Raw genomic sequence first — 13,591 nt, forward strand, 5'->3', positions numbered from 1 at the left:
TTGGGTGTCGTCAGCGTAGCAGTGGTATGAAAAACCATGCGGGCTAATGACTGATCCGAGCGAGTTTGTGTAAAAGGAGAAGAGGAGGAGACCAAGAACAGAGCCCTGAGGGACCCCTGTAGTTAATTGACAAGGGTCGGACTCGGACCCTCTCCAAGTAACCCTGTAGGTGCGGTCTTTGAGGTATGAGGTGAGGAGGGAAAGTGCAGAGCCTGAAACTCCAAGTTCTTGGAGAGGGCGAAGGAGGATCTGATGGTTCACCGTGTCGAATGCAGCAGACAGGTCCAGAAGGATGATGACAGAGGAGAGGGAGGCTGCTTTAGCCGTGTGCAGTTCGTCAGAGACAGCAAGGAGAGCAGTTTCTGTTGAGTGACCTGCCTTGAAACCAGACTGGTGCGGATCCAGAAGGTTGTTCTGATGGAGATAACAGGAGAGTTGTTTAAAGACAGCGCGTTCAAGTGTTTTAGACAGGAACGGGAGGAGAGAGACAGGCCTGTAGTTTATAACATCGGACGGGTTGAGAGTGGGTTTCTTTAGGAGAGGGTTTACTCTTGCCTCCTTGAGGCTGTTTGGAAAGTGACCAGAAGTTAGAGAAGTGTTGATGAAATGGGTGAGAAACGGTAGAATATCAGGAGCGATAGATAGTCTGAAGGAGGTTTGAGGGGATAGGGTCCAGAGGACAGGTGGTAGGACGGGCAGAGGTAATGAGGGTAAGAACCTCACTTGGAGAGAGAGGGGAGAAGGAGGTCAGTGTGTGGGTGAAGGGAGGGTCTGGTGACCTAGCGGTGAGTAAAGGTGAGTCAGAAAAAGAAGAGCGAATATCATCAACCTTTTTTTCAAAGTGGTTAACAAAGTCGCTTGACAGAAGGGAGGAGGGGGGAGGGGCTTTGGGGGGGTCCAAGAGGGTGGAGAAGATGGAAAATTGTTTTTTGGGATTGGAATAGGAAGATTGGATCTTATCTTGAAAGAATAGTTAATGCATTTACACCAACTACAATGTCCATGTAATTGCAGCTGTTACATTATGCAAAATAAGTGGAAAGCCATGTTAAGCTTAAAATGGGAGATCAGGATGTGACAGCTTTAAGCCTGATGCAAATGACTCAGTAATCTATTTTACACACAGTGTCCGGAACAAAAACCACAATTTACTGTCACTTTCCCTTTGTCTGCTTTCTCCCTCTGTCCCTCTGTACTCTGTATCCACATTACTACCCAGCATACACCCTCCTTAACATAAGTCATTTTCTCCTCCAGACGACGTCTCGCTCACTCTTCTCTTTTCCCCCCTTAAGCACTTCGGATGTGTCTTTCTGCTCAGAGAGAGAGAAATGAGATGAAAGCACAGGAGTGGAAGGCGGGAGTAAAGTAGAGGAGAGGCAGAGCGACAAGGAGTCGAGGACTGGAGAGGATCATCGCACGGACTCTATCGGGTCTGATGTTTCAGACGAATTGGTATCCTTGGTAACTGCCTCATTTGTAAAGCCGAGTGCTGGATGGCATTAGGATAAGAGCGCTCGGCACGGCAGACCACTGTGGCTCAGGAGGAATACAGGCGCAGGCCAAAGAATAAAAAACATGCGTCTCATTAGGGTGGATACGCTACTATGTTGTTTATTAAATGTACATTTGGAATTAAAGTGAGGCAGTATTCATGAAGGGAATTTTACAGGGAACGCTTGTGATGGACAGGCTGCATTAGTGAGCCCAGTTCTCAAAGCTTAAAGAAAGCAGCAAACTATCTTTTCCCCGCTGATAGCTTCAGCTCCACTTATCCCTATGAATGCTCGGCTCTTCACCAACCCGTCATCATGGTACATTTCAGGGCTTGAGTGACAAGAGGCAGTGTAGGCCCATTTTATGACAATCTGTCCTCTGCAATGTGGAGCAAATCACGGCCAAGCTGAGGCAGATACATCACTCGGTGGCTCCAGGATCCTCGCGTTGACGACAACAGGGACAGGCTGTGTTTGCTGAGTGATTTTGTGAATGTGAGGCCACTCTGCTACATGCGAGCGTCCGCCCACACAGCTCCAGCTAGAGGCTTTACTCCATCTGTGGCAGCTTTGTAAAGCACGTCAACTGTTATCTCATCACACTAATCAATTCTAACCAGGCTCTGGTAATTGCATCAATATAAAACTGTCTTGTTAAGTAGCACAATGATACACAGGAGCCCATATGCAGAAGCAGCTGTAGAGCAAAGGACAAGAAGAAGAGGAGCGTAAAGTCAACCCGTTTTCATTTTCATCTATAAAGGTTAGTTTCAACCAGTTACTGAAGTAGATTTACCGTAGCGGTATCCAGGAATGCAGATCATTTGGATTATATGAATAGTTTCGAACATACTGTTGAACGCACTGATTCCCTTTTTCAGTTTAATGAGATTGATATCACCGTGCAGTTCATATTAAGCTACTGCCATCAGTTGGTTAGCTTAGCAAGAAGACGGTAAATAGCTACCCTGACATCTTGGAAGGACACAATACCCTTTGGGTTTTCTAACCAATTAAACACATAATTGATTAGTGTTATAAGCAGCTTTAGAGCATCTGGGAGGTGGATTTGGTTACTGTTGGACAGAATAAAGATAGTATTCGCCATTGACCTTATCTTGAGAATCCAGATAATAATAAAATAAGATTTCCATATCTTCAAGGACATAGCCTTTTTACCAAAGGACAATTTAACCCTCTGGACTTCTTGAGTAGAAAGTTGTCAATTTCTCAATCATCCAGTGATCAAAGGACAGTAAGGCACAGTCTGCCACTTAACTCATTAGAAACTCTATCATTACTCCATCGATGAGTTCTGGTCATAAGATTACTGGACAACAGGAACATGGAGTCTGGGTAGTGGGTACAAACTATTTTCTGATTTAAAAAGCCAACAAATAGCTTGAGCGTGACAATCGACAGAGTGTACGTTCCTAATTAACTAGTGAATAAAAAGTGTAAACAAGGTTCCCTTTCTGACAGATGCTGAGAGAAAGTACACTCCTGGGCAGGAAGTAGTTGCCAGTCATGTGAAACCACGTTTCTGTTCGGGGAGAGACCAGACAGAAGCAGAAAGAGAAAATCCAGCGGGGAAAGAGAACAGATACGTTTGTCACACTTCAGCTTGCCGACTGGGAGAAAGGGACGCATAACAAGAGGACAAAGACTTAACATAAAACATCATGTCAGGTGTGTGTCTGACAGAAACTGATGGCAGCCGCATCAACAGCAGACTACTGGACTTTAAGTCCTAAATATATATTGATTCTAACACTTGATTGTATCTCAGAGAGGATCTAAAAACCCCCACAGTTGGTGGCTTCAATGTTTTAACCCAGCAACATAAAAGTTGGACACATTTTATAATTAGGTACTTGTAGCAGATGAAACATGTTCATGAAAGAAAGCATTTAGTGTAAGCTTTATATAAAATGTCAGAGTACACAACATGCGATTGGAAGAAATCCATACAAGTTCAACCAGCACAGAAAATGTAATTAGATGCTCTTAGGACTGTGTATGCTTTGGTCATGGAGGCTTTGTCCTTCTAATAATGGTACTTATTTTCTGTTTGCGTGATATAATGCACTAACTATGGCATTAATGTGAGATGAGACAATTGAAGTGTCTTAGTTCAGTAGAAGTGTAAACACAGGCTGCAGCAGTGTAAACACAGCTTAATGATATTATTCAGAAAGTGTTGAATACATGGATCAGGAACAAAAAGACCAGTCGGACAGCACTGCAGTGAGACTCGGCTAAAAGCCATTCATTGTGATATTCAGAGTGAAGCTGATATCAGAAAGTCAATAATGTCAACACTGTATAATGTTATGAACCCAACACAGATAGAAACACTTACTGTTCTAATACAGAATGAAGATTCACCAGATGTATCATGGGTAAAGGCGAAATCTTTACCATTTAACCCCAACAGGAAAGCATAATGTCTCTCAATCATGACAAAAAATGCTTCTACAGTACCTCTGAGGAAGACACATACTCAGTGATTTTGGGGACATTTTAAAAGTCAGTTCAGTGAACTGTGTGTCTGCATTGAAACAGGGACAGTAAAGCCACAGAAGAGTACTTGTGGTGAGGGGAAAATAAAGCAAAACGAGCCAGAACTTAAGAGTTACAAGCTTTGAGTCGTAATTGGGTTTTTCTTAATGTGTGGCCACCAAGAGCTATTGTTTTGGACTTGGGAGTAAACCAATGTTTTTAATTTTTAAATAACTCTTAGACTAGTGATATCACTGGTTAATCGTCCCCTTAGTCAATGAATGGGACATTTAATCTGATGATCCATTATTCATATGATAGTCTTTAAACATAAATAAGTTGAAAAAGCTCTGTTTAGCAACCAATTGCTTTAGATTTTGGAAAAACTAAGTAAATGATTGAAATTAGGCAACAGGGGATCAAATTAAAGAGGCCGTTACTTTGATTGATACTAAGTTTCAAAGCTGTTGGAAAGATTTCGGATAATGTCAATACAGAACTCAACAAAATATATAAATCATAGTCCTAGTTGTTTTTAGACAATATAATGCGTACATTCCTTTGCTTGATATCTTTAATTTCTGTTCTTATGAGAGGAGGTTATTGATTCTTGGTAATTATTTTGTGTCAAAAATATGAATTTGTATAAGCTCAAAAGGCCTTTTGCACAGCAGACATTAAGATTTGTTAAAAGAGAAAAAGCACAAAAATGATGAGACTGATTGAATCAAGAGTCCCAGTAAGTCATGACAGTGAGCCACCATGGAAACTGAAGCAGCTAATTAGAAATGAAACATCATTCATTTGGTTAAACAGTCCTTTTTCATACTGTGACATGTCACAATGTCTTCCATCCAAAAGGCCTCTAACTCGTGTGCTTTTCTTAGTGTGATGCCAGATTGCACTGACCCTGCTTGTTTGAGGGAGGATAGAAGGAAATGATAGAAACTAATTTACTGGGAAGCAGACTAACCTGATGGCCTCTCATTCTCTGGAAGTGTCCGATGGTGTCGCTGATGGTATACACTCGCACGTGGCCCATGTGCAGTCGCCCCGAAGGGTACGGAAACATGGAGAGGACATAAAACTTCTTCTTCTCTGAACTCTGAGGAAACAAAACATGGGATGAAAAAATGTACGTAAAACTTTATTTGAATTCTGAGAAAACACAATAATGGTTGATCTATAATCAGTGGGGGGCTTGTGTACAATATGCTGCATTAACCTGACGAAGTCATGACAGGCGTAATAACTCATCTCCTACACAGCGAGAGCACTGACTGACTTCTGGTGTGTGTCGGTGTCTGATTATAGATGGTTTACAGTCACAAGTTCACAACACAGTTACCAAGGCAACAGACTAAGTACTGGTTACACCCAGTTATACGTGATTACAGGAAACCCGAGTCATGAATTTTTCAATAAATTAATTAGGGACCAGGGCTGTCTTGAATGCACTTAATCACTGTCGGCCCGTCCCAGACTGATGCACGGTGCGACCATTAGGGTTTATAATCAGTCGGAGCTGCAAGCGCCAGACCCCGTTAGAGCTGGAGGGATGTGGAAGGATGTGGAAGGATGTGGAAGGATGCAAGACGACATCATTATCTAAACTATAAGAATTTCATTCATTTATCTAAACTGTGCACACATACAGCTATTTAACATTTTAAGTATTTACTCATTCAATGGGACTACCAGCGGTGTTCATTTTTTCAACAAAATACATTACCCCAAACACTAAGTGTAACAATTTCAACATGCAATATCTTTGATAAAAAAATGCAGTAGAAAAAATGCAATCTTTATATCTAAAAACTAAACAAAAATCCCTTTTTGAATATATATTTTGGGCCAGAGTGCCTTTATTGATAGATACAGTGTTGAAAGGGAAAGACAGATGGGAGGACAAAAGGAAAGTTCCATAACAGAATTCAAAACTGCGAACTGGGCAACGGACAGCTCTTTTTGATTTAATTGAGGTCGAATATAATATGATAACTAAAACATTGGTAACAGTTTTCATAGAATTTTTCTAATAAGTTACCTTTTTCTTTGACTAAAATAGACTAAAATGTCCAGGCTTGTAGTAAACTAATATTTAACAACAAAAAACAGGATGTTTGCATTTGCCTAATTTTGCATACAACCCTAATTATTTGCACATTGAGTTGGTCTTTTACTCATGACATGGGCCTGGGAGGTAAGGACATAATAATGCACCACATTAAATGGTGTTTAACATGCAATGTAGTGAAAATAAAGTCAATAGGGTCTCATATCTTAAAGCTCCCATGTCATGCTTTTCCGGTTATTACCCGTCCCCTTGTGTGTTATGAAGGTTTTTCTGCATGTAAACGGTGTGCAGAGTCAAAACCCTTAAAGTACACCCTGTAGCGAGTAAAACTCTAACACAGAAAATACCTCCCCAAAACGCCTCGTTGGTGAAACGTCATCATCCATTTGATTCTTCCGGGTACGTGCTTACGAAAGCACGTACCCGGAACTAAATGGGCCAATCCGTGGAGTCGTTACGTTACGTCCGCGGAGCCGTTACGTTAAGCCCCCGCTGATTGGTCCAAATTGACCAATCCACACACACACTCAGTGCGGGCAGCTCTGCTGATTTTTGCTCCCTGGCTGCAGGCTGATAACAGACAGTTTGGATCGCGGCGAAATTCTCTCAGCAGACCCATTCTCACAGCGTTTATCAACCTTTTTCTTGTACGCAATATCAAGCCACACTTATTGTTTTTACTTCGGCTGTGACTTTGTGTGTGCTCAGGGTGAGTTTGGCTGTGTTTCGCTGTGTATCGCTAAACAAGGGAACCACATCTCCACGGAGGTCAGCGCGATTCACAACGTGAACATAATCAGAGCACACTGTGCTCACAGGGAGGGTGGGGGCTGGAGCTATTGGAGCTACAACGAGCCGTTAAAGGCAGAGAGTGAAATTCAGTGAATACACGTAGTTTACAGAGATGCTGTATGAGAAACCAAAGTGATTTTGGAAAATTGCACAATATAAATCTATTCTAGTAGACCTCAACAATGGAATTATGATCAGTGGAAATGGCCATGAAATGGGACCTTTAAATAAGGATAAGGTGTTTACGTGCCACAGTATCCAGGTTAACGGGATAAGGGCCTAACCAGGTTTCTAAATCGAGTGTACACACTCAAAAAATAAAGCCAATCAACTCAAAGACTATGACGAAGATGTGTTTTTGGATAATCTCAAGGTTAAAGACAATAGGTGTGAAGTGTGAAGGCCTTCTTACCTCCTTCAGTTCATCCTTCCTCCACTGTGCCATAATTCGTGGGTGCCACCATTCTTCCACCTTGCGTCGGGTCTCTGTTTTGTAGTCCTTCTCCCACTCTCCTGTCTCACTGAGCAGGGTGCGGGTGCTGGGGGGGAGGAGGCGGGCCGCGGGGCTCAGGAGAGCTCCTCTTATCAGGCCGGACCGGGCGGCACCCAGGGGAACCAGAGCCAGCCTTCTCACTGACGCCTGCATGCTTCCTCACCTGAAACAGAGCAGGTACAGTTAAAGAGCGGGTCAGTGGACAGGAGGGTGCTGTCAGGGAATAAATGAAATATCCAGAGGTGGGTTGACTTCAAGATCAGAAGTTTGTTCCTGTACTTATATTTATTGTATTTCTTTCTATGTTAATACATATTTCTTTAGCTTTTGTAATTTTTCTGCCTAATGATTCCAATTGTTTTTTTGTTTGTTAAATGTAGTATTTCCTATGATATTTGGATTTGTTTTACTTTTTTTCCTTGGTTATCTAATTTTTTTGTTCTACTGTTCTTTCTTTTAAAAGGTCCCATGTCATGCTTTTCTGGTTATTACCCGTCCCCTTGTGTGTTATGAAGGTTTTTGAAGGAGCTCAGACCCCACGCAGCAACCAGGAAACAACACCAGTAATCCAGCTCACATTGTCCGCTTCTCGAGCCTCACAGGGCGGACCAGCGAGCCCCGCAACGTCCTGCTAACACGGCACCCAGACCCCACGCAGCATTCTCATGTTTGCCATTACTGGTGTCATTTTCTGGTTGCTAACAAACGCCATTGTAAAACATAGAAACTGATGTTCAGCTGTAACGGTGGCTGACCAATCAGAGCTCAGTGGGCGAGCTGACCAATCAGAGCACAGTGGGCTCACAGAGCAGGAGCTCCAACAAGCCGTTTAGGACAGAGAGTGAATGTACATACTATACAGAGATGCTGTATGAGAAACAAATGTGATTTTGGAACATTGAACAATGTAAATCTATTCTAGTAGACCTCAACAATGGAATTATGATCAGTAGAAATGGCCATGACATGGGACCTTTAATATATCTGAATGCACTTAAATGTAGTTCCTTTTGAAATGGAAATTAACATTGACCTTAGGGTGTGCTACAATCTTTGAACTTCAGAAATATATTTTATATACTTACATTTACCAGTTTCCACCCAAAGAAAAACATAACTTATGCTGAATGTTCAGGTGAGTGCTCAGGGTAGTTTCTAATGTCGGCAGACACAATCCAGATATTGACCACACTAAAAAAAAGTTAATCTAATCCACAGAATTTTTTTTACCCTCGGACAATAATCAATCACACACAATGGCTTTGTGTGCATTTCGCTCAAGCACTGAAAATGCAACAAGATGACACCCCTTCAAAATCATCACCTGTGCATGGGAGTCCGGGACCTCCGGCTCTGCAGATTTTCTCTCACAGTTCCAACGTCAATCACACAACAACAGCCTGGCGTTGTGAAATAAGAGGTTTATTCAGCGTGATGTGATTACGCTCTGCTTTGGACAGGCTGTTCTTATTAAAGTGCATGCCAGCTCAGATGTGAGAATGACATTTTCAATCAAATTAATTACAATTATTCACAGATTTCTCTGCCACAAATCTGCTCATCAGTTTAAAACACTTTGCTTTTTGTTAAGTCTCCTAAATACTCGAACAGCCTTGGGTATCTGACAGTAATTACATGTGGTAATTAAAAAGGATTGAATTACAGGGTTATCAAAAACAGGATAAAAATGACTAATTTCTGAAATTAACAACTCAGATTTGACTGTGGGTACTTCAAAAAAGTTTGACACTCTTTTGCATGAGCACAGCAGTGAGGCTCGACCCCCCTGTGGTTCAATGTAGGTCAAACACTCAACTAGAAGTGAGAAAAACATTTTGACCCAAATTTGTCAGACAGTTTCCAAGGTAACCTGGGATATACATAAAATCTCTTCACCTCCGTGGTAGCAGAAGACGACTGTTGCTGCTAACCCGACCCGTCCAAGAGAATATTTTTACAGCAGTGACATATCTGGATCTCAGAGAGCGAGACTTTTATAGCTGCTCAGTGAAACAAGGGAATAATTAGCACACCAGAGATACAGATTTAAATGGGGTGAATAAAAAGTAGGTCTGTTCATCTATAGCTGTGGGAGCAATTAAAAAGGTTGTTCTATGTTCTGTGATATTAAGAGAAAACAAATCTGTTGTTTATATCAGTGGAAATAAATGTAGACTCCTGTATGGTATGAGTCAAATCATATTATTTTCACCAGCAGATACAAATTGTGGATTACAGCAAATAAACAAAGTGCAAATTAAATTAGTGTCACTCAAATGGAAGAAACTTCAAGGGTTTACTGACCAGGGGGACAGATCTTCTGAGGTTAGCTCTGAGCTTTTTTTCAACTAAATGAGTGCGACACCAGAGAAGGGTGCTCGCCCCCCTCCTCTCCTCTTCTCTCACCACCCACCTGCTTGTGGGAATGTGTTTTTCACTCAATTCTCCAGAGTATAACCTGAGTCTCGCAGCAGCCGACCATCCTCCCTCAGGCTCAGGCCGGGAGACGAGCACTCAAGGTTGTGTACATCTCTGAAGGTGCAAGTGAGTGGGCTGAGGCGAGAGACTGAGAAAATGTTTCTATGGTGACTGGGCTCAACCGTTCGGGTGTCTCCTATTCAGAGTGACTGAAAACTTCTGCAAGCAACACGCTGGTTCACCACAGCAGAGGAGGGCCAAGCTTTATCTGAACATCTGTAGCTGTTGGTCATGCCTACAGCCTGGTATCACACTACAGTACTTGTTGTATGGACTTTTCTACTTTATACTGACGAATACTGACAGTTGGAGTTGTTATTCTTCTGGCTGTTGCTACACTTATCTTCAGATATTTCATCTTAAATTAGCTCATTCAATACTATATTTTATTCAGAAAAATACTTATATGGTTGTTTTATATTATGACTAATTAAACACTTTTGCACTTGGGAAAGAGCATCTAATTACACTTGGGAAGTTGTATTTTGTTCAACTGAAAAGGGAAAATTATTTTGAATAGATTCCAAATCAATGCATCATTACAAAACGGGACGAGTCGGACAAACTTTAATTTAAAAATGAATATTTTAATGAAAGTGTTTTACTGCACAAATATTTTTAGCAGAGATAGATAAATATAAGAATAAATGAATATCCGTTTTACATAAAATATTCATAAATTCATGTATTCATGTTACATGATATTTCCTTTATAAACAAAAGGTGTGTCCTCCTCGTCCAGTATAATAATAATAATTTCAGGTACAGATTGGATTTATTGAAAATACATAATTAAAATACTGCCGATTTTTTCATAAAGTTATTCATATAAAATAATAAAAGTACTACAAAGAAAAGAAAGAGGTGTGTCTCGATTGTCCAGTGTAGGAATAATATCTGATATGGATTTGGAGTCACTTTTTAAATCTAGCTATTTAAAAAAAATGTTTTATCTTATGTTAAAATATGTATGGGAAAGCAATTCATGAATCATGACATATAAGTAATGAAAAGAGGCGTGCCAAATAAGACACATTTGTTTCAATTTTAGCATTATTTTCAATAACATGAGCAAGTTATACTCATCGACTATAACACGTTTTTTGTCGTTTTGATGGTGCTAAAGTGAAACCCTGGCTCACTACAGACAGTCTCTGAAACTGAGGAAGAAGAGAGACTGTCTGTCAAATATGTCCTTGTCTGTGTAGCAGATCCTCATCCAAAACATACTTTAAAAGGTGGTTCTGATCTTACTAGTTAAACATGAGGACAACTTCATGCAACGAAATTGTAACTTGCATAACTTTAGTTCCACTACGCTATAATAAGATAGATATATAACAAAATACAATAGCCAATATGTGTGCTAGCATGTCATTGATTTAGATTATAGGTGTATCTTTCTGGTCCTCCGTTAGCTACAAATATAAAACGTACATCTGCTGGATTAGCTCTTGTATAACTACTACTGGTTCCCCTAGTATACTGTTAGTTATATAGCCTACATATAAAGTTAAATAGATATATTTATATTCTGTAACGTTAAAGTCAGAGGTTATAGTGAAAATGAAACAGAGGGACATTTTAGAAAAACACCAGTTTTAAGCTTCTTACTGTTTTATTTCCAGGTCCTTTAATTCCGCGTTATGATCGTGTAGACATACATCCAATAGTCCACGTTATTTATGTCGTATTCATGTTTTAAATGAGCTATACATGACCTATTTCTGGGATCACGACTTCGCCACAGGCGCCGCCATCTTGAATTTGAATAAACTTTATCAGCACAGTCTACATCGACAACAAAAAAACTGTATTAGCGACATTTGTTTATACGACATGCCTTTCTAATGTGATAGTTTTTAAGACATGACTACTTTTGATTAAAACTTCTCCTCAGTTATTTTTTTTAAATTTTATTTTATTTTCAACCAGACCACTAAGGTCCTCCTTCTTTCACATACATGCCGAACATGCGTGCGTGCGTGTGTCTGTTCTTGCAAGATCTTAATGGTTCGTCTCAGTTATTAAGTGAGTGATGGCACTGCTTGTTACCTTAGCAACTCTGTAATCTCCTCCTGTTATTAATTCTAATTTTTCATTGAAAAAAAGTATTACTCCAGTTAATTTACTGCCTCTAGATACAGAGCAGTGTTTTGCACATCTAAAATAACCCGAACATGCACATTTGACAGATAAATCGCATTCATTGTCAAGAATCTCATTTTCATTTGTAATTCTGCCTGATGGGGATTCTTAAAACATAAAAAAACTCGATTTAAACTATTGCCAGGAAAATAAATTATTAACTGATGATTTATCTGTGTCAAAGAAGATGAACAACATTTGGGTTGCCAGGTTTGTAAGATTTCTATTGATGGTGTCCTTCATTGGATATATAACAAAGTTATGTTTATATTGCTTGATTACTCATGGCTCTTTTACTCTGATAAGCTATACAATTGTAATTTGGTATAGATGCTTTGCAGCTGTTTTGCCGTTGGTTAGTGTTGTAAAATGTTAGTTTTTTAAATTGAAAAGGGTATTTTAGAATCTTAGAGTTAAAAACATGTTTTTATTAATGATTCGACTTAAATAAAGCAATAATTTTAGATTTCCTATTAATTAACACGTTTTTTTACACTTGTTAGCATCTTGTAAAGAGTGCAAGAAACCAGTTGATTCTAAATAGAACAAGAAAAAAAACACATAGGCCTACATGAAATGTACATAATTTATTCATGTATTCACAACATTTTTGCATTTAAATAAACTCAAATCACAGTCCTAGATGAAGATACTTACCAAAAATGTGGATTTTTTTTTATAAATCCATGACACATATCTACCGCCAACAGCACTACTTTCATTATACATGATTTTAGAGAGGAGCCCTATTTCTTTGATGCTAACATCTAGTGTTAAGTGATTGCTGAATGAGAGAGCACCTTAACTCACTCTCATCTTCATCACATAGCAGAAGGAGGGAGATGACGAGGAGGAGGAAAGGAGACTCATCAGAGCCCCTTCTCTACGAGTTCTCACCTTTGATCTGACATGAAGGAGTGAAGGGAAAATGGAGGTTGGGAAATTATCAGCAGGAGATAGAGTTCCCAGCCTGACGTCACAGAGCTAAACCTGCAGCTCTGCTCCGGGCTGCCGTCGTATATCAGAGCAAAGTGGGCAGCTCTGCTCAGGGCACAACAGGATGTGGATGAAGAGGAGGAATGAGAGTGGGAAATGGGTTTTTGACACAGTTGAGACACTAACTCTACACTACAGCCAGAGATCTGTCTGCAGATACAGAAGAGGCTCCCGGATGAATGTATCTCATACTCACTTCCTCATCATGATGAATGGTATTTTATTATTTGTTCAAAATTGAAATTCCTGCTGAAATCCAACACTTGGAATACATTTTTTCCTGCAGCTCTGTGTCACTGATCCTCACTGCTCAAAAGCATAAAGCTGTTTTGCAAAGCTAAGAAAATATAAGAGCCCCAATATGATGGATGAAAAAGGTGAACTATAAGGTCAGACAAAGGTGAGCTTGAATGTCACTTTTTCAAGGCAGCCTTCATTGAAGGGCTTTCATGTTAAGAGTCAATATAACGGTTTGAACTTTACACCAGATCTAAAGCAATGGAAGAATAATCACTCACATGACAGCACAGACACCATTTTAGACGTGCAGTGTTTAACTTTGTGATTTAACCCTCCTGTTGTGTTCGTTTCAAGGATGATACTCTAAGT

At 40.1% G+C, this 13,591-nt stretch overlaps 1 protein-coding gene across 1 annotated transcript in view; it reads right to left on the reverse strand.

Moving 5' to 3' along the window:
• lars2 (leucyl-tRNA synthetase 2, mitochondrial) overlaps positions 1-11,588 on the reverse strand; it is a 44,940-nt gene extending 33,352 nt beyond the window's left edge. The window contains exons 1-3 of the mRNA XM_010794306.1: positions 11,453-11,588; positions 7,280-7,523; positions 4,972-5,103 (exon numbers count right to left, since the gene is read on the reverse strand). Of these exons, the coding sequence (XP_010792608.1) occupies positions 4,972-5,103; positions 7,280-7,513 (366 nt within the window). The 5' untranslated portion in view covers positions 7,514-7,523; positions 11,453-11,588. The remainder of the gene's footprint in view (positions 1-4,971; positions 5,104-7,279; positions 7,524-11,452) is intronic.
• Positions 11,589-13,591: the final 2,003 nt, after the last annotated feature.

The sequence above is a fragment of the Notothenia coriiceps genome, unplaced genomic scaffold (genome assembly GCF_000735185.1).
Source record: "Notothenia coriiceps isolate Sejong01 unplaced genomic scaffold, NC01 NC01_scaffold00037244, whole genome shotgun sequence".
In the NCBI taxonomy this organism is placed as follows: domain Eukaryota; kingdom Metazoa; phylum Chordata; class Actinopteri; order Perciformes; family Nototheniidae; genus Notothenia; species Notothenia coriiceps.